The sequence below is a fragment of the Sminthopsis crassicaudata genome, chromosome 3, assembly GCF_048593235.1.
Source record: "Sminthopsis crassicaudata isolate SCR6 chromosome 3, ASM4859323v1, whole genome shotgun sequence".
In the NCBI taxonomy this organism is placed as follows: Eukaryota; Metazoa; Chordata; class Mammalia; order Dasyuromorphia; family Dasyuridae; genus Sminthopsis; species Sminthopsis crassicaudata.
In genome coordinates, this window is record NC_133619.1 from 246,166,041 (window position 1) to 246,191,000 (window position 24,960).

General features: G+C 34.9%; 1 protein-coding gene across 2 annotated transcripts in view; it reads right to left on the reverse strand.

Moving 5' to 3' along the window:
- Positions 1-288: 288 nt before the first annotated feature.
- LOC141561151 (rab proteins geranylgeranyltransferase component A 1-like) overlaps positions 289-24,960 on the reverse strand; it is a 163,242-nt gene continuing 138,570 nt past the window's right edge. Inside the window, exons 1-2 of one of the 2 annotated variants that reach the window (XM_074300323.1) lie at positions 15,598-15,698; positions 289-6,731 (exon numbers count right to left, since the gene is read on the reverse strand). In XM_074300323.1, the coding sequence (XP_074156424.1) occupies positions 4,812-6,731 (1,920 nt within the window). In that variant the 5' untranslated portion in view covers positions 15,598-15,698 and the 3' untranslated portion in view covers positions 289-4,811. Of the gene's footprint in view, positions 6,732-15,597; positions 15,699-24,960 lie in introns of those variants that run through there. The other variant, XM_074300322.1, reaches the window with a different exon arrangement.

The following is a 24,960-nucleotide window of genomic DNA, read 5'->3' on the forward strand; positions in this document are numbered from 1 at the left end:
AGAGGAGTGGTTTTTCTGCTCAATGAATTAGTAGACAAATTGTAAGGTAAGCACTTTTTTCCTTATTCAGTCCTTTACCGTTGTTCATCGTCCATCATAGCATATAACTATTCTCCAAAGAGAGTGTTTAGTGGGGGGCCCCCTCATAATTTCTTTAAAAATATTTCAATCTCCTTTCACCTTACCAAATTGTACTGCAGGCTTCTTTCAGAGAGATTGTAAATGTTATTTTTCCTTTTGTTTTTCATAGATATCATTAAGGTGATTTTTATCACATGTCATCTACCTTTCACCTCCCTTCCAACCTTTCTAAAGTTCTTCCCATGAGGTGTAAGAATTGGAGTGGGAGATCCTCTCTGGTCCTCCAGGTCTTATGCGAAAGAATTAAAAAACCTTAAATCTGTGGCAAAATGAATTTTATTTCCCCTAAGAAGATAGCTTGCTAGGAAGTCAGCCTTCTTAGTGGTCAGGGAATAAGCAAAGATAGGTTACACTGAGAAGAAAATATCTTCAACAGTGGGCATGGTCCTGTTAGAACATCTGCAAAGATTGGGGGTACAGAGTTGTCTTTTATTAGTCTTCTTAAACTTAGAGCTTCAATTCAACTCAAAATTGAATGAGATTATTTAACTGGGAGTGTGAGCCACTGGGAGTTGTTGAGTCACTCTATAGATGACTCTCAGGCTGAGATCTCCAATTGAGGGAAATCTCTAAACTGGGAGTTTGAGCCACTCTATGTGGATTATGCCCCAAGCCTAGATTTCCAGTTGAAAAAGGATTACTTATCTTGGGAGTTTCCTTTAAGGACAGAAAGGTGTGCCCTTCCCAGGGGAGAGCTTGAGATCCCAATCACCTTTTTCTCACAGATTAGAGGGGAAATAGTTTCAGGGCCCCCTCAAAGGTTAAAGGGGACAATTTACATCACATTCATAATCAGAAAATATAATGATTCACTTATAATGGGTCTCAGAATTTGGTTTGTCTTGTTTTAGTGGCTTCTATATTATAATTTTTGCTCTTTTACTAACTTAACTATTACTTATGTTATCCTTATTAGTTTCATTCATTTACATTTCTTGCATTTTTACTGTTTGTAGTATTTGAAAGTCAAATAATTTATGGTCTAGTCTATCTGGGAGGGGGGCAGGGAAGAGGAAGGAGGGTTGAGGATAGTAATTCTTCAAATTATTCTATTTTGTTTAATATTGATTTTTTTTTTTTTTTTTGTCATTGATGATTAGATTCAAGTTTGAAGTATGTCATGCAACTGCATCTTTGCTTTCTTGGTGGATAGGGAATAGTCTCATCTTATTCAAATTTAACTTTTCTCTTTATATTTCAAGATCTTTCTCAGAGCCTCTAGCAGAATTGGAAATGACAGCTTTTGTCTGGGGATTTGCATCATGTATTTTTTTTTCCTTCCAGCAAATGATCTGTGAATTCTTTTGACTTGTGCTTTGTTTTCCAGGTTGATAAACTTAAGGCAGTTTTTTGTATCATTTCTTGCATTTTAGTGCTCAGATTTTTGACTTATTCTCCTGAGAGGTCACAAAATATTTAAATTTTCTATGTGTATCTTTTCCTTGAGATCAACATATTTTACTTGTATATAGACTATGGATTCTTTCAAAATTACTGGGTTTTGCTTCTTCTGTAGCATCTTCTTCTTGATTACATTTTTATTCATAATCTGTTTTTGTCTCTGGCTTTGAAGATAGGAATAGCCACCATATATTCAATTTTTTTAATTTGAGAATTAGTAATTCCAAACTCTCCTAGGAATACAGAAGATTCAGTTTCATCAAACATCAATTTGCTTAGTCTTCTAATATTGATTTGGAGATATTTGCAATATTTGCATTGTGTGGGACAGTAGCAACCACTAAATCAACCAGAAGTCTGAATATGAGTGCAGGAAAATATTTATTTCTTTCTCATGAGAAAGGGTGCATAGTCTCTGACATACAAAGCTTGGTTTTAGAGAGAAACACACACTCAAGCAAAAGGCATACTCTTTTTTATTCTCCAACAAGAGTTTCCCTTCCCAGCTCCCTAGATTCTTTCCTTATTGGCTGAGGTTTCTAAAACACAGTTTCTTAAAAAAAAAAAAAAAAAAAGAGGTAAGAAAGCCTGAGGCTATCAAATGCTTAACAGAATAGATAGAGTGTTTCCCACTCAATTCAGTCCCTGACCCTAAGGAGATGACATTCTTACATTCTTTTGGGGAAGATAACCTTCACTGTCAACAACTGTCCTCCAATGTCCCTTTGAGGAATATGAGGTTTTCAATTTTCTAATTTGTTTCATTTTTATATGATGAAACCAAATAAATCCATTTTTTGCAGCATTCTTTTAAAAAGTCTTATTAACAATTTTCCTTTGTGACTTCAGTGCATTCTCTGTTGATTTATTTACTTATGATCTAGATTTTTTATTAGAGTTTTCTGAGCTCTTTCTGATGTTGTTGAGGTTGGGAAGGAACCCCAAAAAGGTTGGGAGTTGCAGATTGGTGTTGCTAGATACCCATCTCCAAATATTGAACCCATCTCCAAGTCAAAGGGCAAAGTTTACTTTAATTATAACACCAATTGAAGCGGGCTAAACTGCAAAATAATTTGGCAAAGGACCCAAGAGAAAGGAAGCAGATTTATAGGACAAAGTTAATCAGAACTTCATGTTATTTGATAATTTTATGGCTTACAAACAGGTTTGAGTGGTGATCTATTCACTGTTGTCTCAGGAACTTGGTTATCATTGACCAGCAGATTATTTAATCTGGTAGGACTCTTCTGAGCCCAGAAGACTGAAATCATTGACAGACAATGGATTATCAGTGACAGATAGGTGTTAGAACAAATCATTAGAACAATAGCACTCCAACGTTGGAGTGGGGGGGAAAACCTTAGAATCAAAGATTCCAAAGCCAGAAGACTTTAGAATCACTAACAGATTTTTAGAACAGAAACACCTCAAAGTCATGGGGACCTCCTTACTATTGCTTCCCCTAGAAGCTATACTCCCTTAATGTTACTACCTGTATCCTCTCTCCAATACACTTTTATCATTAATTTTCTAATTCTTTCCTTTTTAATTAAAAGATAAATCCTACTCTTTCATCTCCTCCCAAGGTAGGGAATTCACTTTCACTCAACTTTAGAATTTACTCCAAGTAACTTCCTTGGGGACTGAACTCACTTTAGTTATATTCCAATTCTCTCTCCTTCAGGCCTGGTACATCCTTATATGCAGTGTCTTGACTCAGTTCTCTCCATTTTTAAAATTCTTCTGGTTGTACTGAATCATGACTAATATTTTTTTGAGGTTTGGGAAAGGTAGATTGGATAATAGATATGAGCAAAGTTTCTGACATTTTGGAGTTAACCAAAGCCCTCTCTTCTTAGCTCTGGGTTTTGTTTTTTGTTTTTTTTTTTCTTTTTTCCTCTCTACATAAAAGTCTGCTAGCAGATAATGGGTTAAGGACAGGGGTGACATATACTGGCAAAAGACATAAGTAAGAGAATTACTGAGTAATTTCAGAGCACAATTCATTGAGTTACTTGCAAGTCCTAGAGCATTGAGGCTAATGGGACAGATATATTCAGTGATCACTGAATTTTTGCATTCTCCATTTTTAAGTCCTAATACTGCAACATTGTTTTTCTTGGTTTCTTATCCTGTAGAGGCAATGGTTTATTTCTCTATCACATCACGCTGTCTCTGGGAATTAATGTTTTATTTTGTTTGTCATTATTTTCTTTTTTTTTTTTTTTAATTAGAAAGGATTGGAAAACATGTCTTGTTTTACATCTTGGGCAACCTTGTATTAAAGAATGGTAGAGATAGAAATGCTCATATATAGAAACCATCAACATTTGAAACAGAGAGTAAGGAAAAAATATTTATGTTACGCTTACTACATGCCAGACACTGTGTTACATCCCTTTAGAAACATTATTTCATTTGATCCTCACAACAATTTTGTGAGGAATATGAGGCAAAGATAAAGTGGCTTGCTCAGGACTTCGCTCATGGTTTCCTAACTCCACTGCACTACATAGCTGGCTCAAATAAAAGTATGCTTATTATTGAATGCCATATCATTTCTTTGAAGAGAATAAGATAACAATATTTTTCATGATCTATTTTTTCATATGATTCTGTAAAAGTAACTTTGCAAACAATTTTTAAAGGAACTATCCACAGCTACTCCTGCTAACTCTACCCCATTGTTTTTTTTCAGTGTCCAGAAACACATACAAAACTTGTTCTTAAAGCTGTTGCTGCTTCTGATTCCAGTTACTGAGGTTTCCTCCTGAGGGGAACAAAAAAAATTTCAAGCATGAAGATAACTATTCTTCTTAAATAATATACTATTAACTAGTAAGACAATTCTCTTATTAACTCAAGTATAAAGGTTTCTGGAAAACATCAATAGTAAAATATCTTGGTGCTTCTAAAGATGCCAAAGGAAGTAAACAGAAAACTAACTGAATATTATGTAACAGATTCATCAGATCCCTTATCATGATTAGTGTTATTCTAGGGAACACTAACAAATTAAAGCTGTTCATTCAAAGATTCTGACATCTTAAAACAGGGAGAAAAAAATGTGTTTTAGAAGGATGGCTTGACTTTGTATCCCTTCTTCAAGCGAGGAAAAAACTTTTCTGGTTTTTTTTTTTTTTTTTGTAATATGTTGTAATTTTGCAAATCAAGATGATTGCTTTTCAGTCTTCCTAACTTTTCTTGAATTAAGACAGTTTGAACACTAGATACAGTTCTTGAAGTAGGGCTCCCTATCTGTCTGTCATCTATTCGTGAGTTTGTTCTTCTGTGTTTCTTTGGCCTGTGACTTCTTCAGCAGTGTCTGGTTTGGATGCAAGAACTTCTGGTTGCACACCATCTCCATCACATATAATATCTTCAGGATTTGGTGGAGGGGGGCAAAATTCTTCATTTGGCAAGATGTGCTGGAAAAATGTTTGAGCCTGTTTAACAGCATGCTCACTTCCCAAAAAGCAGTCTGGTCCAGAGCAGATGTACATATTTGAAGGTAAGTCACTATAGGATTCCCTATTAATGCTTGAAGAATCTCTCATGTTGAAATAGAGGGCCCACAGAAGATTTGGCTTTTCTTGTTCCCTTTTGTCCAGTTCTACTTCAGTATATGGGGTGAATAATTTTTGTACAACCAATTCTAAATCTTCTCTTGCTGTATTTTTTGAGGATGCACAAGTCAAATGGACAAGATATGTTCCTTCCATGCATGTCATTGTTGAAGAACACAACTCAATGAGCCGGACAGGAGCAGACCCTGGGTCTACTGATGGCACTGTCAAAATGGAAACGTGCTGATCAGAATCTTCCTTCAGTACAGATCGATCTGTGATCAGCACTGCCCTGGATATCTGCTTATAGGCCACATTTGAACATGTTTTCTCAGAAAGACAACTGTCTTCAACAATAAAATACTTAGCATTTATCCTCTGACCAGTACTATCTATGATTGCCTTGCACTTTCCAGATTCTTTGTCAACTACAAGACACTGTACTGCATGGCTAAGACAGTATGTTCCACCAAATACTGCACACATTCTACAGAAACCCTGGGGTATTTCTCCTTGACCATACAATGGGAACAAAAAGGGAGTATTGCCATATTGCCCAAGACATTGAAGAAAGTTCCTTGTTTCTCTGAGGCCATCTAAGGTGCTGCTGGATGTCTCTGACATCATTGCCATGGAATGAAGAACAAAGTGCCTCAGGTTGGGTGTCAGTTTTTGAGTTTTTAAGAATTCTGAAAAGGTACTTTTCTCATAAGCTTTGTATTCATCAGGGTGCTGTTCATAGTCTAAACAAAATGTCAAAAATTTCATCAGCATTCTCTTTTCTATCATAGTGAGTTTTTTGCTATTAAAAACATCTGCTCTGGAGCAAGGTACCAGTAGCACATTCTCTTCTTGATATCCAAGAATCCTAGTGACATTTTTGAACTCTGTATAACGACTAACATTTGATTTGATTAGAAGGTCAATTAATAATCCTCGAGAATAAAGAAGCTTAGAGGTCAAATCAATATTAAATTTCCTGCCTTCTTTAATAATTTGGGAGTAAGTAATTCTATTTTTCTTGGGTGCAGCAGCAACATCTTCTATGATTGGTACATTTTCAGCTTTTTCCTGTTCTAAGGCTGACTGGCTAAATTCTGTATAATTTTCATGATATTCTTTCTCTAGCGTTACATCTACTTCAGGGCCTTCTAGTTCAGTCTCTGACTTACTGTGTGGTAATGGTAATTCAGATGTATCAGAGCAAGCTGTATACATTGAGATTAGAGGGTCATTTGATCTAGGAGATATCACAGAGACAGGATTCTTCTGCATAGCACCAACTTTTTCAATGTGATCATCTGAATCCTGACTGACATGACAAATGACTTCTACATGTTGGATGGTCTGATCCTTCTTTGTAAGAACAATGGCTTCTTCTGTTTCCAGTATTAGCTCTTGACATGCTGCCCAATCTACTACATCACTCTCTTCCTGATATTCTTTTATCCAAGATAATAGTCCTGAAAAATTGAAACCAGCCCAGTTTCCTCCATAATAACTTCTTGAATCAACATGTAGAACCCTCTGGCCACTTCTTGAACAAGCAGCTGCAACAATGGACTCAGGCAGACCAGTTCCTATAACAATCACATCGAATTCTGAAGGGAGTTCATCTGCCATCTGGAGAGGGAAAGAATCACATCTTACCACTGTTTTTTTTAGTATCACTTACAAATACTATATTGATTATACTCACAAAATTATGCTAATTAGCAAAAATAGTATACAACTTAAAATGTACCAATAAGTGGACTTAGAGTTAATCAAGCAACATGAAATCATTAATTTGGACTATTAATTCACAAATAAAAGTAAAAGCATCAGCAACAGCAGTAGCAACCACGGTGGTGGTGGTGGTGGTCTTAATACTGTTGCTGGTGGTAGTGTGTAAGAAGGTATGTAAATTTATTATTGTCAAGAACTCTTGATTTGGAAACTCCCTCCATTTATGCAGCTTTATAAGTGAGCTGACTATGGTAATAAGAAGTTAAATGACTTGCTCAGGGTCACACAGTCGTTATATATCCAAGGCAGTCTTTCAAACTAGTTTTTCATAACTTTCATCACAACATTGTCTCTCTTAGACCATCTAGGGTGCTGTTGGATATCTCTGAGGTCACTGCAATGGAACGAAGGACAAATTGTCTCAGGTTGAGTGTCAATTTTTTGAGTTTTAAGTTTTCTGAAAATGTGTTTTCCCCATAAACATTGTATTCAGCAGGGTGATGTTCATAGTCCAAACAAAATGCCAAAAATTGGGGATTTGGGAATTTTGGAGTTCAGATGGAAACATCACAGCAATACTATGTAGTTGTAGCAGCAGTAATAATAATAGTAGTAGTATAATGAAAATCAGGAAGCTAGGTGGCAGAATAAATGATGTTGGGTCTTAGAGTAAATAAGATTTGAATTTAAATTTATCTTTAGATACCAGCTGCCTAACTCTGGGCAAGTCATGTAACATTTCTCAGCCTCAGTTTTTTCTTACTTTCCAGGGCTACTGTGGGAATCAAATAAGATAAAATTTGTAAAGCAGTTTGTAAAACTTAATCCACTACACAAACATCATTTAGGACAATACAACTACTGGGTGGATTCAGTTTGCATTTGTACTAATTATGAAAAGAAAATTGTCAGAGAAATAAAATACTTATTTCTTAAACTTTTAAAAATTCTCTGCAAATAATTAATTCCATTTAACCAGGAACCCTGTTGCATAGAATTTGAATAAATAAATTATAAATTATCTTTGTCTCTTTATTACAGTTTTTATGTGGTTACCTTTATTGCCTGAAAATTTGATATGTCTGTGTAACATAGAACATATAAGCAATATACAAGCTGAGAGAACAAAGTAATCTACTTATACAAGTAGCTAGAATGAAGATCAGTTTTAATGTCACACTAATATCTCTTATAATATATATTTTTTAAACTAAACAAAGACCTCCAGCATGCTCAGTGAATCCTCTATGGTAAACATATAGCAAAAATAATAATGATGATGATGATGATAAAAATGGACAAAAATCAGTCATATGTTGAAGGATAGTTTAGTGAACTGAATTAGAGAACTTCAATATATGTAAGAAATCTATCAGCATATATTAGAAAGTAGGTGAAATTGCAATTTTTTCATGTATCTTAAACATCAGAACTAGTAAGAACTTACTCCTTTCACCTTGTATTCTGTATGAACTTTATACTCTGTCATATGATTTAAAGATATTTTCAGACTAAGTCTTTACCTATCTGTAATATTTTGGGAAATCAAACTGCTAGTATTATTTCCAATCTCCCACTTTTGCTTGATTGAGTAGTGAATCTTTAGAGAGAACTCACATATAGCCCCAGCAACCTGCAGCACTTCTAACTTAAAAGAGTTAGAATGAAACAGTCTCTGCATTAAGGTAAAAGAGTAAGACCTCACTCTATAAAATCACATACTGTGAAAGCCCATCTTCTGTAAGGCATTAAATATGTACCACAGGAGTGAATGGGACCAGATGAAGATTTCTCAAAAAGTCTATGAGGTGGAGTGGGTCAGACCCTAGGCCTAAGCTTCAGGAAGTTATGTGACCCACAGGAAGTAGACAGCATTGCTGACCATTGGTCAGTGATTACTTCCTTTTCAATCCATCCAATGAACCTAATGAGGGAAAGGAAGGGGGGAACCCCATTACTCGGCACATAGATAATCCCATGAGGTGCAGTATCCCCTGTAAAATGAATTTACAGGCCCGAAAACCTAGATTGATAAATAAAAGGTTTATTGTAGAAATTTGGAAGTAGAAAGTCAGAAAGACGCCAGGGCCAAAGGTGGCCGCTGGGCGGGCAAGAACCCTTACATGGCTGGAAGGATACCATGTGTTGGCTGGGAGGGCTCCTGCAATGAGGGTGTTCCGGCTCACCTCTTTTATACCCAAAAGATGATGGGCAGTACCCAGTTCTGGCAGGCTTTTCAGTTAGTTTAGATCAGGTGCGGGCTGGGGGAAGCTAAGCTGATGATGGTGGGGGCTGGGCCCGGATATTCCAGCCATGGGTTGGGCAATTAGAAAGGAATCTTAAACCTCCATCAAACCCAAGTCTTTTGCTATTTAACTAATTCATTATTTCTGGTTCGACATCAGGCACAATGCTGGGAGATGGGAGCTGAGAGGCTCTATGTCTGCTTGGTTGTGCTTGGGCCTCTCCTTGCAAGGGCTGAATAAATGCTTCCTGTTTGTATCTGAAGATGCCTCTGAGTAGTCAATTTGGGTAAGGGTGTCGAGCCCCCATCCCACACAGTTTATGGGGGCCTGTCCAGGATCTGTGGCTTCTCAGAAAGATGGCTGGGGTTCTGATGCAGGGCAGGCAGGCACCAGATTGGGTTTTGTCTGACATCCTTGAGATAAGACCCTCAGCCTCCCTTCTCTGTGAAGTATGGGCCTGAAGAGAGGCATCCAAATACAAACAGGAACTGAAGGAAACCCTCTGAAAAAGCCTGAGGGCAAGTGAACAGTCAGGTTAACTTGTAAGCCCATAATTTAGTGGTGAAAGGAAAGAAGCATTCCAAAGATTGAGGCTGCTCTCCCCAGGACACTGCCTGTATCCTTGGGCTGCTCTTAGACTAAAGGGGACTCTGGGATTGTTAAGGCTTGGTAATCCAAGGTTAAAGGGTGCTGCCTAGTGAGCCAGAAGGAAATCCTATAAACAGCATAGAGCAGGAGCACTCTGGATAACTGCTGCTGGGGATACAAGAGAGAGGTCAGCTCTGTGTATTACAGGATCTCAAGCCATGTATTTGGAGCTGCTGTCTCCAGAGGAAAAGGGCAAGGAGCAGTTCAAACCAAATCTTGCGAGCAAAAAAAAAAAAAAAAAAAAAAAAAAAAATCTAAAATACCAATTGCACATGATGAGATATTGCTGTTTTTTTTTTTTTGTGGGGAAGCGACAGTCCTCTTCCATGTAATTTTTGTCTGTGTTTGTGTCTTTGTACAGAATGCCTATGTCATGTCTCTTCTGTGAGATAGATTTTGTTTAAAAAAAAAAAAAAAAAAAAGGAGGCTTGGGTTTTCCTGTGAACGATGATTGGGGAGTTTGGCAATTGGTTACTTCAAGATTACAAAAGTGCTTAGCATAAGCTATATGGGTGTTAACTATTGGATTTAATTGCTTCATATTTGGTAACTTTATATGGGTTTTTAGATGTGACCAGCATACTAACATTGAGATAAATGAATTGTGTGTGTAATTTGGAAACAAATTCAACTAAATTAAGGCCTTCATGAGGTGGATAGTGCATAAGATAAAGGGACACTTGGGAGGAAGGGTGAGTGAGAGTGAGAGAAAATATGTACTCAATCAGTTCAATGAAGTTTGTTATTTGAGATATGATAGTAAAAAGAGTTTTATAAAAATTGTAATGGCTCTGCACTGACTATGTTTACAAAAGAGTTTGGGAACTTTGGTGGGGGGTGAACAGAAAAGTGCTTGGCTGCTTTTAAAACAAACAGCTTAGTCTGCAAGTTTTTTTCTGATTCACAGAGGGAAAAAAAAGGAGCAAAACTTTATGTTCAATAGGTTTGCATTTTAAAAGCCTGGAGACCTGAGAGTATGCAGCTCTGAATGAGGGGGAAGAGGAAGTAAAAGAGAACAAAGCAAGCTGATGTCAATCAAAGAAAGTAAAAAGACAGGAAGTGAAAAGGAGTTTTCTTCTGGAATTCCTCTTAAATTATAAATTTATTAAGCATCTTAAAACTAATTTGTAAGGCTATTATCCCTGAAAAATAACTTGTTTGCGTTACATAGGTTCTAATGAAGGAATGAGTTTACTGATAATCTACAACTTTGTTAAGTAGGAACAACTTATAACCATTGACTTTTACATCAGGAATGTTGAGTTTAAGACACCTCCTCAGATATCAAGATGAGCTATAAATTTTATATGATGAATCTCTTACAATTATAGGAGATGATCACTATTAAATGGTATACGCTAGAATTGTGAGTTTGTTTATTTTAAGCACAAGATCTTAGAAATTTGTATGCAAATAATGAAACGTTACTACTAGAAACTTAAATCTGCATTTGATTTGATTTTAAGTTTAAAAAAAACAGATTATTAAAACAAAGTTCTGGTAGTGTACATAGGGGGTCACATGTTTGTATCCTCTAATTTGATGAAGTGTGTTGCTTTCTAAAATGTATATTGAGTAATTTGTAAAAATAATGAGCTATGCTTTAAAATTTTATCAGCTCTGCCAAACATATGTATTAAGTTTTATGAAATTTGGTCCAAAGTTATTTAGATTTTAGCTAGATTGTGAATCTTAAACTTTAATTTTTTTTCAAAAAGGTGATTAAAAAAAAACAATGACAAGAAAGGTTGATTTGCAAAAGCAATTGATAGTTTGAATAGAACATTCAGTTAGAATATCACAAGGTATTGATTTTTAAAAAAAAAAAACTTTTTAATTGGTGTGTACATTAAAATTGGAAATTACTGCAAATTACATGAGATTCCTATCCATTTTTGTGATAGGCTATGTTCTATTTATTTGGCTATCACTTACGAAAATTGTGAAATTGTTAATTAAAATATTTGGTGTTATTGCTATATTGTATAGAAGACTGAAGATAGTGGGGGAATTCTGGGTAAGTTATAAGACCCTTCAGCCCAGAGGGAACCTGCTGACAATGTCTGGTTTGGCTTCCCATCTTCCCTAAAGGTTCTTACCCTTCTTGAGAAATCAGGGAAGCAGGACCACCTGTGTTCTACTTGAAACAAGAGATACTTACAGTAAAGAGAGGCATTTACCTACCAATAGCAGGGTGCTTATAGTTAGCACTTGCTCAGTGTGATATGGTGATGTAATGGTTTTCTAGTTGGTACATGCTTAGTGGGCTGTAAAATGATGTAATCATACAAAGGTATTTAAGGGGTGAGATAATTTGAAATAAATTGACTCCATCTTTGACCAAAAGAGTTAGCTCTAAGGAGAAGAAGTAGGGTCAGGAAGTATGGTGAAGTTGAGAGAGATACCTTGAGGAGTAGGGGAAGGGAAAATGGAAAGATATGTTGTAATGTGAAAATTTCGCTTACCTCTCCCCTACTGGGTGTGGCTGCTTCTTAGAAGTGAGAGAACCAACCCACTCACTGGAGCTCACACCCTTCCTGCTGTTAAATGAAATTACTTTAACATTAATTGCTTTTATTGTTTAAAGGAATAGCTTACATTTACATGATGCTCATAAATGAATGTTTTCATTTTTCAAGTTTATGGATGCTTTAAAGCAAGGTCATTTTTGATGCTGTATCAAAGATTCCACTGCTTAGCAATGAAAGAAACTTTTAAGAGGCTTGTTACAACTGCAAGATCTCTGAAAATGAGATTTCTACCAAAGTTTCCATCTGTCTTCAGCAAATTATTTAATATTTATTTAAGTGCTCTGAGTTTAATGAATATAATAACAAATATGATCTATAGCTCTCTTGAAATACCTAAAGCAGAATTTTAGTTTTGATTGTGTTTTGCAGGCGCATTTGATAGGTAATGCACAATGATTTATAAGACTTTTTTTGTTTGTTTTTAGTCCCTGATTGGTGAAACTTGCTATTGAGATGAGATTTCTTGGAACTATAACAAAAATTGTTTTGAATTTTGAATTTGGATATGATTGCCTGATGGATCTATAAAAAAGTAACACAGTATTCCAGAGAAATGCCACTAATTACTCAGAGGGATAGTTCCTGAACTATTGTCATAGGTGGACATGTTATCTGGACAAGACCTGAGAGTACAACCTTAGCCTCTGCTTAAGGTGGAATTTGTCTGACTTAGTTTCCCAGTTCTGTTTCTTTGTTCCCACCTGATTATTCCTGAGTCTGGCTATGAGATGGAATTATTCCTGTATGATTGGTTGTCAGATCTAAGGATGCTCTCTCCTGTCATGTATGTACTCTCAGACTGAGGCTCTGAAGAATCAGTTTTGACTGATTTTATTATATTATAATCATGTTCTTGCTTTTTGCTCTTATAGCAAAGTTCTGTAATCAGAGCAAGTAGTCAGTAGAAGATATGAAGCACAATGAAAGTATATATATAGATGACATTTTGATTTGCAGCCCAGCCCTGGAAGCTTCTCTGGCTGCTGCCATAAAACCCTTAACTTTCTTGCTTCCTGGGGTGAGAGTTTCTTTGTCTGAAGGCCCACTTTGCCTTGTACTTGGGCCATCTCCCACCTCCTATTTGCTCATTTGGAGAGGAAGCAGACAATATTATCACAACCAAGGTTTTTAAGACCTTGAAAGCTAAATTGACCTCTTTCCCTGCCTTAGCCTTACCTTTAATACTATACATTGGTGGAAGGGGGGGCCAGGTCCTAGGGATCTCAACTCAAACTCTGGAATACTATCCTAGAACCCTTGCTTACTTCTCAAAGAAACTTAGTGTCTTTGGGATGACCCTCCTGCCTTGAGCTAGCTGGCATAGCCCTTCTAATTGAGGAAGCCCCTAAACTCATCCTGGACCAATCTTTGGACTTTCTGACTCTCCACCAGGTTTGGAGCATTTTTGTCTATATCAGAGCTTTAGAATTGGGGAAAGAAATGAGAATGAATATCTATACTGACTCCAAATACATTTTTCATGTTTTGCATAATCATGGGGACTATATGAGAAGAAAGGAGATTTTTGACAACCAAATATTCCCCCATTAAGTATGCAGGGAACAATTTCTGCAAGCTGTCCATGGACCTAGAGAGGTTTCTGTTATGTTTTGTAAGGAAGGGGGATTCACTTTAAGCCAAGGGAAACAGACTTGCAGATTCAGCTGCCTGTTCTGCTGCCCATTTGCCCCTGACCATGGCACCTTTAATTCCCCAACTCCTGATTCCTGCATTCCTTCATATAGTTTCCTGTAAATTCTGAAAGGACTGTTAAAAAGGTCTACACATATGCCTCCTTGCAGGGGCTTCAAACTGCTTTAGGTTTTGTTTACACCTGTACTAACTGGATAAAAGCTTTCCCTTGTTACACTGAAAAGTCTCTAAGATTTTTGCTAAAGGAGATCATACTCACTTAAGGCCACAATGTTCCACCCATTGCCCCTACTCCTTTGAGGAAACAAAAGCAGGAATTTTGGGAAAACATTCTTAGGTATTTATCCTAGGAAAAGCTGTCTGGATGAGAGACATTCATGACAGCTTCATCTTCCCCCTCAGTCTTCATTTGGATAAGATTCTTGGTTACTGTCTCTAGTAACCCTCATATTAACTCCACTTTTTTTTTTTTTTTTTTGCTCATATTTAGTCCTTGCATTTTTAGTTTACTTGTGATAGCTGTTTCTTCCAGCCTCTAAGCCATGAAATTCCAACTCTTTGGTCAACCTGAAATCACCTGATACCTAATTCTGACATTCAACACTCAATGCTGCTGCTGTCACCTACAAGTATTTGTCTCCTCTCCTCAGTTGGGACCCTACTTAGCCTGAAGCAGCTCCAAAAGATGAGAGCTTCATCCCTTTGTCCCAAATGAATCTGGACTGCTTGAGGCGGGAATGATGGGATAATGTCCCTGAGCCTCCCAGGCCTCCACAGTGCTGTAGTTCTATGGCTGTCAGATGCCAATCTGTTGGTCTGTGATAACAGGATTTCCAAGACTGATAGTCTTGGGAAGTTGGTGGAAGCAAGGTCTCTGATTCCTGATCCTTGCTTTAAATAGCAATATCCTGTCACCTGCTTGCTTATGCATTTAATCACTAAAATAGTTCAATATTTCTTAGGTAAAGTGGTTGCAGAAAGCTTTCACTGATGGGTGGGGGTTGGTTCTAAATGGTACAGGGCAGGGCACAGTTAATACTGAAGAAAGGGGACCAGCCTGAAGGCCTAGGTAACAAGGATGTCGGAGTGGAAGAAATGTATCAGCATTGGGGTGAGAAATCTTCAAATGTATGAAAAAGAGAAGGAAGTGAATGCCACCAGGGGAAGATTTCTGAAAAAGTCTATGAGATGGAGTGGGCCAGCCCCTAGGCCTAAGCTTCAGAAAGTCATGTGACCCATAGGAAGGAGACAGCATTGCTGACCATAGGTAAATGGTTACTTCCTTTTCAGTCCATCCTATGAACCCAAGTCCTTTGCTGATTAATCAAATTCACTCTTTTTGGCTCACCAGGCCAGGCACAATGTTGGGAGATGGGAGCTGAGAGTCTCTGGGTCTGCTCAACAGGTGTGGGCCTCTCCTGGCAAGAACTGAATAAATGCTTCCTGTTTGTCTCAAGATGCCTCTGAATAGTCAGTTTGTAAGGGGGTCTAGCACCCATCTCACACAGGACAGAACTTATAAATTGTGAGCTTTTATGGTACGGTGTTTTAAAGTAGAATATCAAGCATAACATCATGATGAATATGTTATTATGGAAGATGGTACCACAAGTAGAGACAATGTCATCTGTCATTACAGAAGATGATGGTAAAGTTGTCACTTTACATGTTTGAAATAAATACCTTCCACTTTCAATACCAAAACCTGAAATTTCTGAAAGTCTTTCTGTAAGACATTCACTGTGATAGGTGGGGAAACAATGAGACTCCCACAACTGGATCTGAAGGAAGAAACAAGAAAAAAAAATTCAAATTTACATTAGGTGCAATAGGAAGTCAATGACTAGAATTAATGACTTGGAGATTTCTTGGAGTTTCAGTGAAGGGAGTGGGGGCATGCATATAAAACTAAAACAAAACAAAAGATCCAAGTATAGCTCATTCCAGGGAATGTATTATCCTATCTCCCATTAAAAGCATTTGAAAACAGTGGCTAGATAGCAATTTTGCAAATTAATTCTCATTATGTGTTTGCTCATTGTAAGAAATAAATAAAAATCCAGAAAGACCTAAAGCATTAGCTAATCATCCAGGAAACATAGTAAAAGGGAAAAACAAGATAATTATTTAGCAAATTCAGACTAAAACTTGTCCCTCTTGTTCCTTTCCACTTCAGAGAAACACTGATGAAATAGCAAAGCTTTGACTAAATGTAACTTCAAATCTCAAGTCAATAATCCTTTATTAAACACTTACTTTTGTGGAAATATATATTTTGAAAGATCTCCTTTTAGTTTCTTTAGAAAAAAAATATACTAACTCTCTTTATAATCTTTTCAAAAGATAGGTTAGGTCAGGAAAAGAGGAAAAAGGATCTTTCATTAGATGAAGGAGTAAGATAACCAGAGTACACTTTCCAATCTAAGAGCAGTCTTTATGTCTATCTCTTGAAGGGATTAGACTAGATTTTACTTAAATGAACAAATACCTTCTTCCTTTCAAGGATGTGGTAGAAGGTTAGATTCTAGATATAGATTTGTGAGAACTCCATTGATTCCTAGAAGAGAGTTGTCCTGGAGGAAGGATATATATAGTTCCTCAATTCTAGACTGTTAACTATTGTTAAGCTATTTTTTCCTTGTTTACAAATCCTATAAACGCTGCATAAAATCTTCATGGAGCAAAATCATATGAGAAGGTATGGGGGACTATATCAAGTTAGAGATGTCCCTCTCTAAACTAGAACTAGCTTGGATACAGATTGATATCCTAAATTAAATGAAACTTTCTGCAAATGGGTATCTACATGAAGAATATGACATTTGCATTCATATTTTTTTCTTCCAGCCTATGTGCCAGTATTTGGGTATTACTTTCTTTCTGCCACAAATCCCTACAATTTTCTACTCCTACAAGTTCATTCACATTGTCTCCCTTCTCCTAAAATTGTCTTCCTTCCTATAGCTCTGACTTCAGTAATTCCTACTCATGGAACAACTTAAATATTATTTTCTCCATGGACCTCACATCTTCATATCTTCCCGTAAAGGAAGAAGCATCATTAGAAATAAGAATAGAGTCAGATGAGATAGCAATGATATTTACTTCCTAGATAAGTCATTCAACCTCTCTGTGGCTCAATGGATAATAAACAAGTTGTCAATTTTCTTAACCTAAACTAGCATAGGCTTTGTACATAGTAGGTAAGCAATACACATTTGTGCAATTGATGAATTCACCAGCATTAAGGTTTGCAAAATCTAACAATTTTTCTTAAGTATGAGGCTTGCAGATCAGAATGCTAACACTAACTTGGATCTAGAGTTCTGGATTCCTTGCAAAGGCTTTTCTCAGATAAGGATTACTAACAGAGAACTTTATTTTTCTGTAAAAATGTAACCGAAATAATGAAGAAGGTCTTTAAATTCTAATTGCCATAATAATCTGAGAGTGAAGAAACTGCTAACAACTGGAGTTATCAGGAAAGGGTCATGACAGGATTTAGCATATCATTTGGAAAACAGAGGACCTGCTGCTGGCATTATACAATAATATGCTGATGGAAAAGACAAGAGAAAAAAGCTTGCAATGAAGTTTGTTTCTCCAAACAAGCTGATAGTCCAAGAGAATAATTTCTCCAAACATGCACTGGTTGTTTCTTTTGGGACAAACTTCTGCTAAGTAGGAAGTAGTGATTACTATTACAAGGAAATATGGTTTTACAAGGGATGAATAGTGGGACATAAACTCAAAGGGAAGATGCTGTAGAAAGTAGAAGATGCAAAACAGAAGATGAGGAAATAAACAAAGAATGGCACTGATCCCCCAACTCAAATGATTTCTTCTCCTTACATCCTGCTGTTTCCTTTGTAAATACTCATAAGATAATCAATTTAGAGTCCCTAGCACCTAGCATAGCTTTTGCCACAAAGTAAACTCTTAATTATTTCTTACTGACTGATTTACTGATTGATCATGAAAGCTATAATGAAATTTTCAATTATATAACATTAAAATTATGCATAAACAAAATGTTAAGTTGAATAAAAAAAGAAATGTTGAGTAGGAAAAACTTTATCAACTGATAAAATCTGAAATCTAATTTATATAAGGAATTAAATTTATTAGGCTAAGAACTATTCATTTACGTGGTACAAAACTGTATAAAGTTTTCAAAGAATTTAGAATTATAAATAACCATGTGAAAACATGCACCAAATTGCTATTAGTAAGAAAACTGAGAATTTTTTAAAAATACAACTCTACTTCATTCCCTGAAAATGAGTAGAAATTAAAAACCAACAACAAAACAAGGCATATTTATTGTTAGAAGTTGTGTTGGAAGGCAAGCACACTACTAATAAACTAATATGCTACTAATATGGTAGAATTGTAAATTGGCTAATTATTCTAGAAGCTTGAGAAAATGTCTAGAACTATGTAAAGAAACTATTTAAATTCTTTATACTCTTTGGCTCAGGAATCTCCTGATGACATATTCTTAAGGAGTTCAATAATATGAAAAAAATGATCTGCTTTATATCAAATATGGGAGCACCTGTTTCAAAGTAATATCAAAGAAATAAAAATAAAGTGTCAACTTATTGGGATAGCTAAATATGATAAAATATTATGTAATAGGATATTTCTAAATATGAGATTTTTTGGGGAAAAAGGAAGATTTGCATGAATTGATGAGAAATGAAATAATTGAAATATATATATCATATATATATATTATTATTAAAAATAAAATTTAGGAAGGTAAAAATAAAATGTAAAGGAAGCCCAACTGGCCAAATGTTCCCAGAGAACAAATTATAGTCATTTAATGTTGTATGTGTTGCCAAATAGTCACTGTATTAGATGTTTTTCTTTTCTTATAAAGAAGATTAAATTCTCAGCATGGTGTGGATAGGGTAGGCATATTTTCACAAATAATTATTATACAAAAACAAAAAATATCAATCGAACAATAACATATATACATATATATACATATATATATATATATATATGTATGTATGTATCTTTATTGTGTGAATACACAGATACATCTAGATTCTTCTCTGAATTTGCCTACATATATATGTACACACAAACACACCATGTATATCTATATCTATCTATCTATCTATCTATCTATCTAGATATAGATCTATTTCAGGAAGGTACAAATAAACTTGTATATACATACACATATAAACATATATAGAATAAAGGTAGATAGATGGATAAATGGACTTGGCAATTTAAAAAATTCTCAAGCATGCTTTCAATGATGACAAATTATTTCCATGTTAGGAGCATATCATGAGACATGCACAAAGATGATTTTCCTGCTTCAGCTTTTGGGGACATCAGAGATGATGAATTTCCTAGTTTCATTTGGCTATCTGGTTGTTATTGTTGGTGTTTGTCCTTTGTTCTCAAAGAGGTCAATGACATCAGAAAGGTAATACCATGACATTCAAGTGAGTTGGGCTTAAGTGAGAGTGGTCTTTGCAAAATTACCAGCCTTACTTTCTCCTCCAGAGCCATCTGGGTCCAGTGGAGATACATTAGAATGACTGCAGATGGCCCTGAATGCCTTGGATCTATTGTAGGTCAATCAATGAGAGCTACAATGATTTGGGTTTAAGGCAAGGTTTCTAAAAAAAAAAAAAAGAAATCTAGCCTGTGAATACCAAATTATCTTGCAAAGTTTCAGCAATCAAAATCTTTGCTTTGACCAGAGCACCTGCAGATGAGGATATGATATGTTACACAGACAGAAGGAAGGGAAGGGAAGGGAAAGACAAATGGAAGAGAAGGGAAGGAAAGGAAAAGGAAAAAAAAAAGAGAAGGAAAGGGAAGGAGGGAAAGGAAAGGAAGAGAAAGGAATGGAAAGGAAAGTAATGAAAGAGAAGGTAAAGGAGGTGGGAAAGGGAAGAAAAATGGAAAGGGAAGGAAAATGGAAAGGGAAGTCAGAAGGGAAGGAACAAAAAGAAAAAAAAAAAAAAACCTGTGTAATTCAGTGCTACAAGGAGCTATCATTTTGATAGATGTGGTAAACCCTGATTTGTCCTTTGATGCTTCTCTTCTTCTGTCCCCTTGGATAAAAAGGAGCTAGTTTTTCCCCCTCATCTTCCTTCATCACTATCTTTTGGAAGTAGTGTTCTCTGTGTCTAGACTTTCCATAAAATAATAGGTGAAAGAGAAATGCCTTTTCCCCTACTGCTATGCTCCTAAAAAAGTTTAAACTCCTTTTCTGAGTTGCAATGCCTTTCTTGAAAACATGACCAAATATTTTTCAAGAAGTAGAGGTGTCAAAGCTTCAAGATAAATGATGAGCTTGAGAGATCCAGAGAGTAAAATAAGCACTTATGTTAGAGAAGACCACTACCACAAAAGTATAGATCCAAGACTTGTCCTAGATTTCCAGAAGACATAGACTTTGTAAGAGACAGTGAAGAGTTGTGGTTAATTATAAAATGCTGATTCAGTAATGCTGGAAACTACTTTATACTTTCTAAGAGATTGCAATGGTAAATTATTCAGTCCTGTTTCAAGTCATTCTGCCAATGTGCAATGTATTTTATGCCTTTAGTTTTTCTTTTGTGGGTAGGATATAAATATCTATCCCATACCCTATTTACAGTGTACATAAAATATCTTTCTAATCTCTCATTGTAGGGAGATCTAAGACATGTCAACATCTTAGTTTTAAATAATTTGTTCCTGGGTAGAAAATTGAAAGAATAAGAGAAAAGGAAGACTATCCACAATCAAGAAAGATTAAGACCCCCCAATACTGAATAATTCCTAATTGATTGCATAGATTAGAGCAAAAAGGTTCCTTAGTAGAAAAGTTAATGGGCTCAGGGGCCTAGCTTCTTGGTAAATGTCTAATCAATTTGAAGGACAATACTTCTTAGATTATTCAAATCAAAAATATATCTGAAAAATCATACTCACTATTTTACATTCATACATTATATATGTTTTCTGTTGACCTCTGTGTTGTGTAGTAATAACAGGTTTAACTTCATCTTTTCATGCTTTATCCTGTCATTTGTTAAATGAGGCAATATGTACCAGGGAAAGTTTTTATCTAAGGATCCAACTTGTTACCAGTAACATTTTTGGTATTAAAAAGACTGTTCTCTTTTTTCCAAAATATTGCATATCCTTGTGTGTGTTCATTTAAAGGGGAACCTATTAGTGATTTATAAAAAAGGGAATTGAAAAAAATTATATCAAAATTTTTATAATTGTATACTCCATTCCTTTTCAGTCAGAATTTTATTTGTACTTGAAAGCAATTGAGAAAATAGTTTTAGGAGTTAAAAAAAATGACATTTTCCATAAATGAAAAAGATATTTAGTTCCATGTTAAATATCATGATATTAAAATGTCTTTAAAAAGCAATCTTGTTAATAATGAAAAATAAATCTTCAATTAACCTAAAGTTCAAAATCTGGATTTTGAATGTCAAAACATTAAAATAGCTATGTTTCCCCCACCACCATCTTTTACTTATTAGTACATTTAGAGAACTTTAGAAATTAGACAATATTTTCAAATTTGGAATCTTGGATATTTTCTGTTCTTTAATCTAAAAATCAGTTACTTCTTTAAAAAGTCATTCACCTGTTCCACTTTTCACCAGAAATCAAGTAGCAGAAATCTGTAATGAAATCTCACATTACCAAGACTGCCTTCTTTTAAATAAATAAATAAAATATGATAGCACATTTACAGGTATTCCGTGGAATGGAACAAATTCCATTTGTTAAAAAAAATAATCAAAACAATCAGATGCATTTGGTATCCTTCATATTTATTGCTGTAAAAAGCCTGCCTTCTCATTTGCAAAATTACTTCTGAATGGCATAGAGATGCAGCTAACTCAATTATTCAATGAAATTCAGCTAGAAATCTCTTAAATTAATAGAAATTTAAATTGTGTAGCAATTGTCCCTAAAATGGACACAAAATATCAGTATATAAATAATGTTCTTTGAAGTAACTGGATATTCTATACTATAAATACATTCCTATCATTTTTTTTTCAGAAAATGAATTCAATGTGATATCCTTAAATATATTTTGTTCATTTGTTCAGGTATTCTCAAAATTATTTTTTGATATTTTAATGATGTAATGATATGATAAATTCCTTATTTCCAACACTGATATCATAATACATGATTCTACAAATATTTTGAAATATATAAGATCTTGTTCTCTCTCTCTCTCTCTCTCTCTTTTTTTTTTTTCCACATCCTTAGAGAAAATTCCTAGTACTAGTAACACTGGATTAAGCAACATTAACAATTTCATCAGTTTTATAGCATAGTTCCAGTTTTTATCAGAATGGTTGAACCAACTTCCAGGTCTGTCAGCAATGGGTTTGTTTTCTTTAATCTCTTACATTATTTCTATATTTTATCATCTTTACCAATTTCTTTATTATGAGGTAAATCCTCAATTATTTTGATTTATATTTCTATTATGAGTGATTTCATATTACTATTGATTATTTACAGTTCTTCTAAGATCTTTTTATTCATATCTTTTGAATAAGTGAGCACTTATTCACTGGAATACAGGTGATTCTTGGTCTTATATAATGTTATTCATAATTTGGCGATCAGAATTTTATCAGATAACTTTGCAAATGTCTTTTTCTCTAATTGACAGTTTCTCTTCTTTTTTTAGTATTTTCAGGTCATTCTTGCAAAAATGTTTTAATTTTCTATATCCAAATTTCTTATTGTGTTTTTTTTTATATTTAACAGTATTTTAGTTTTCCAAATGCCTGTAAAAAGTTTTCAATATTCATTTTTGTGTTTCTTTGTACTCTAAATTTTTCTTCCTCCCTCTCTTAACTCTTCTTTCCCCAAGACAGCAAGAAATCAACATATTAATCAATAGATTAAATATTTGCAATCTTTCTAAATTTATTTCTGTATTTCTCATGGTATACAAGAAAAATCAAAGAGAAAAAAAAAAACATGAGAAAGAAAAAATAAACAAAAAAAAGTAAAAATACTATTCTTTGATTCACATTCATTCTCCATAGCTCTCTGTCTCTGGAAGTAATTGACATTTTTCATCCCAAGTCTTTGGGAATTGCCATGAATCACCACATTGTTGAAAAGAGCCAAGTACATCACAGTTGATCATTACATATTCTTGTTGTTACTGTGTACAATGTTCTGATTTTACTCACTTCACTCAGCATCAGTTCATGCAAGTCTCTCCAGGCTTTTCTGAAATTAGCCTGCTCATCATTTTTTTGTAGAACCATAATATTTTATTTCATTACCTTCATTCATAACTTATTCACAGCCATTCCCCAACTGATGGGCATCCACTCAATTTTTAGTCTTGTACCACTACAAAAAGGGGAGCTGCTACAAACATTTTTGCACATGTGGGTCCTTTTTCCTTTTTTTTTTTTTTAATTATCTCTTTGGGATACAGATACTACTGGATCAAAGGATATGCTCAGTTTTATAAACTTTGAAACATAGTTCCAAATTGCTCTCCGAATCAGTTCACAACTTCACCAACAATGCATTAGTGTTCGTTTCCTATATCCCCTCCAACATTCATCATTATCTTTTTCTATCACCTTAGTCAATCTAAGAGGTATGAGGTGTCTTAATTTGCATTCTTCTAAATCACTGGTGATTTAGAGCATTTTTTCATGAATAGAATTTTAATTTCTTCATCTGAAAATTGTCTGTTCAATATATCAGTTGAGGAATGACTTGTATTCTTATAAATTTGAGTCAGTTGTCTATATATTTTAGAAATAAGACATTTATCAGAAACACTGGCTGCAATATTTTTCCTTTTTTTTTTTTCCTCTGAGGCAATTGGGATTGAGTGGCTTACCCAGGGTCACACAGCTAGGAAGTCTTAAGTGTCTGAGATCAGATTTGAACTCAGGTCCTCTTGACTTAAGGGCTGGTGCTCTATCCACTGCACCATCTAGTTGCCCCTGGCTACAAATTTTTTTTTCTCCCAGATTTCTGCTTTCCTTCTAATCTTGGTTAATTGGCTTTGTTTGTGCAAAAACTTTTAATTTAATGTAATCAATATTATCCATTTTGTATTTCATAATGTTTTCTAGTTCATCTTTGGCCATAAAATCCTTAGTCCTCCACAGATATGACACAAAGACTATCCCTTGCTCTGTTAAATTTGCTTATGTCTAAATCAGAACTCATTTTGACCTTGGCATAGTGTGTTAGATGTTGGTCAATGTCTAGTTTTTACTATACAATTTTCCAATTTTCCCAGCAATTTTTGTCATATATTAAGTTCTTTTCCTAGAAGCTAGTCTTTTGGGTTTTAAAAAACTATAAAACTAATTAATAAAAATATGATTTTGAAGATTACTTCTTTGTAATTTAAAACTAGTCATGCTAGGCTACCTTCATTCCTGCTTTTCCTCCCTACTACATTTCTTGAGATTTTGACCTTTTGTTTCTGCAAATGTATTTTATTATATTTTTGTCTTGTCCTACTAAGTAGTCTTTTTGGTTCTTATGTTAGGATAGCATTAGTCATAAATTAGTGCAGTATTTTTATTTTTATTCTATGAATAAGAGTTCCATCATGTAGAATGACTTCTTCAATTATTTATTTTACTTAAGTGCTCTTTTATTTCTGCTTTAAAATAGAGTTTCTACAAATCCTAAATAAACTCAAGAGGCTTCCTGTTATCTCAACTCTTCTGTTTGGCACTGAAAACCCTTGATAACCTAGGCCTAACCTATCTTTCCAGCATTATTGCAAATTACTCTTCTCAATTGACTTTGAAGTTCATCGAAATTGGCCTCTTTGTTGTTCCTCATACATGCGACATCATCTTCTCCTCTGTGTCTTTTCGCTGGTTGTTCCTGTCCCTGGAAAGTTTACTTATAGTCATCTTTTATAATTGCCAGCTCCCTTCAAACTTCAATCTGATTCCCCACAGTTGCTATTGCTGCCTACCTGAGGTTTGTTTAATATAATAATTAATCAATAATTGATAATAATAAATAATA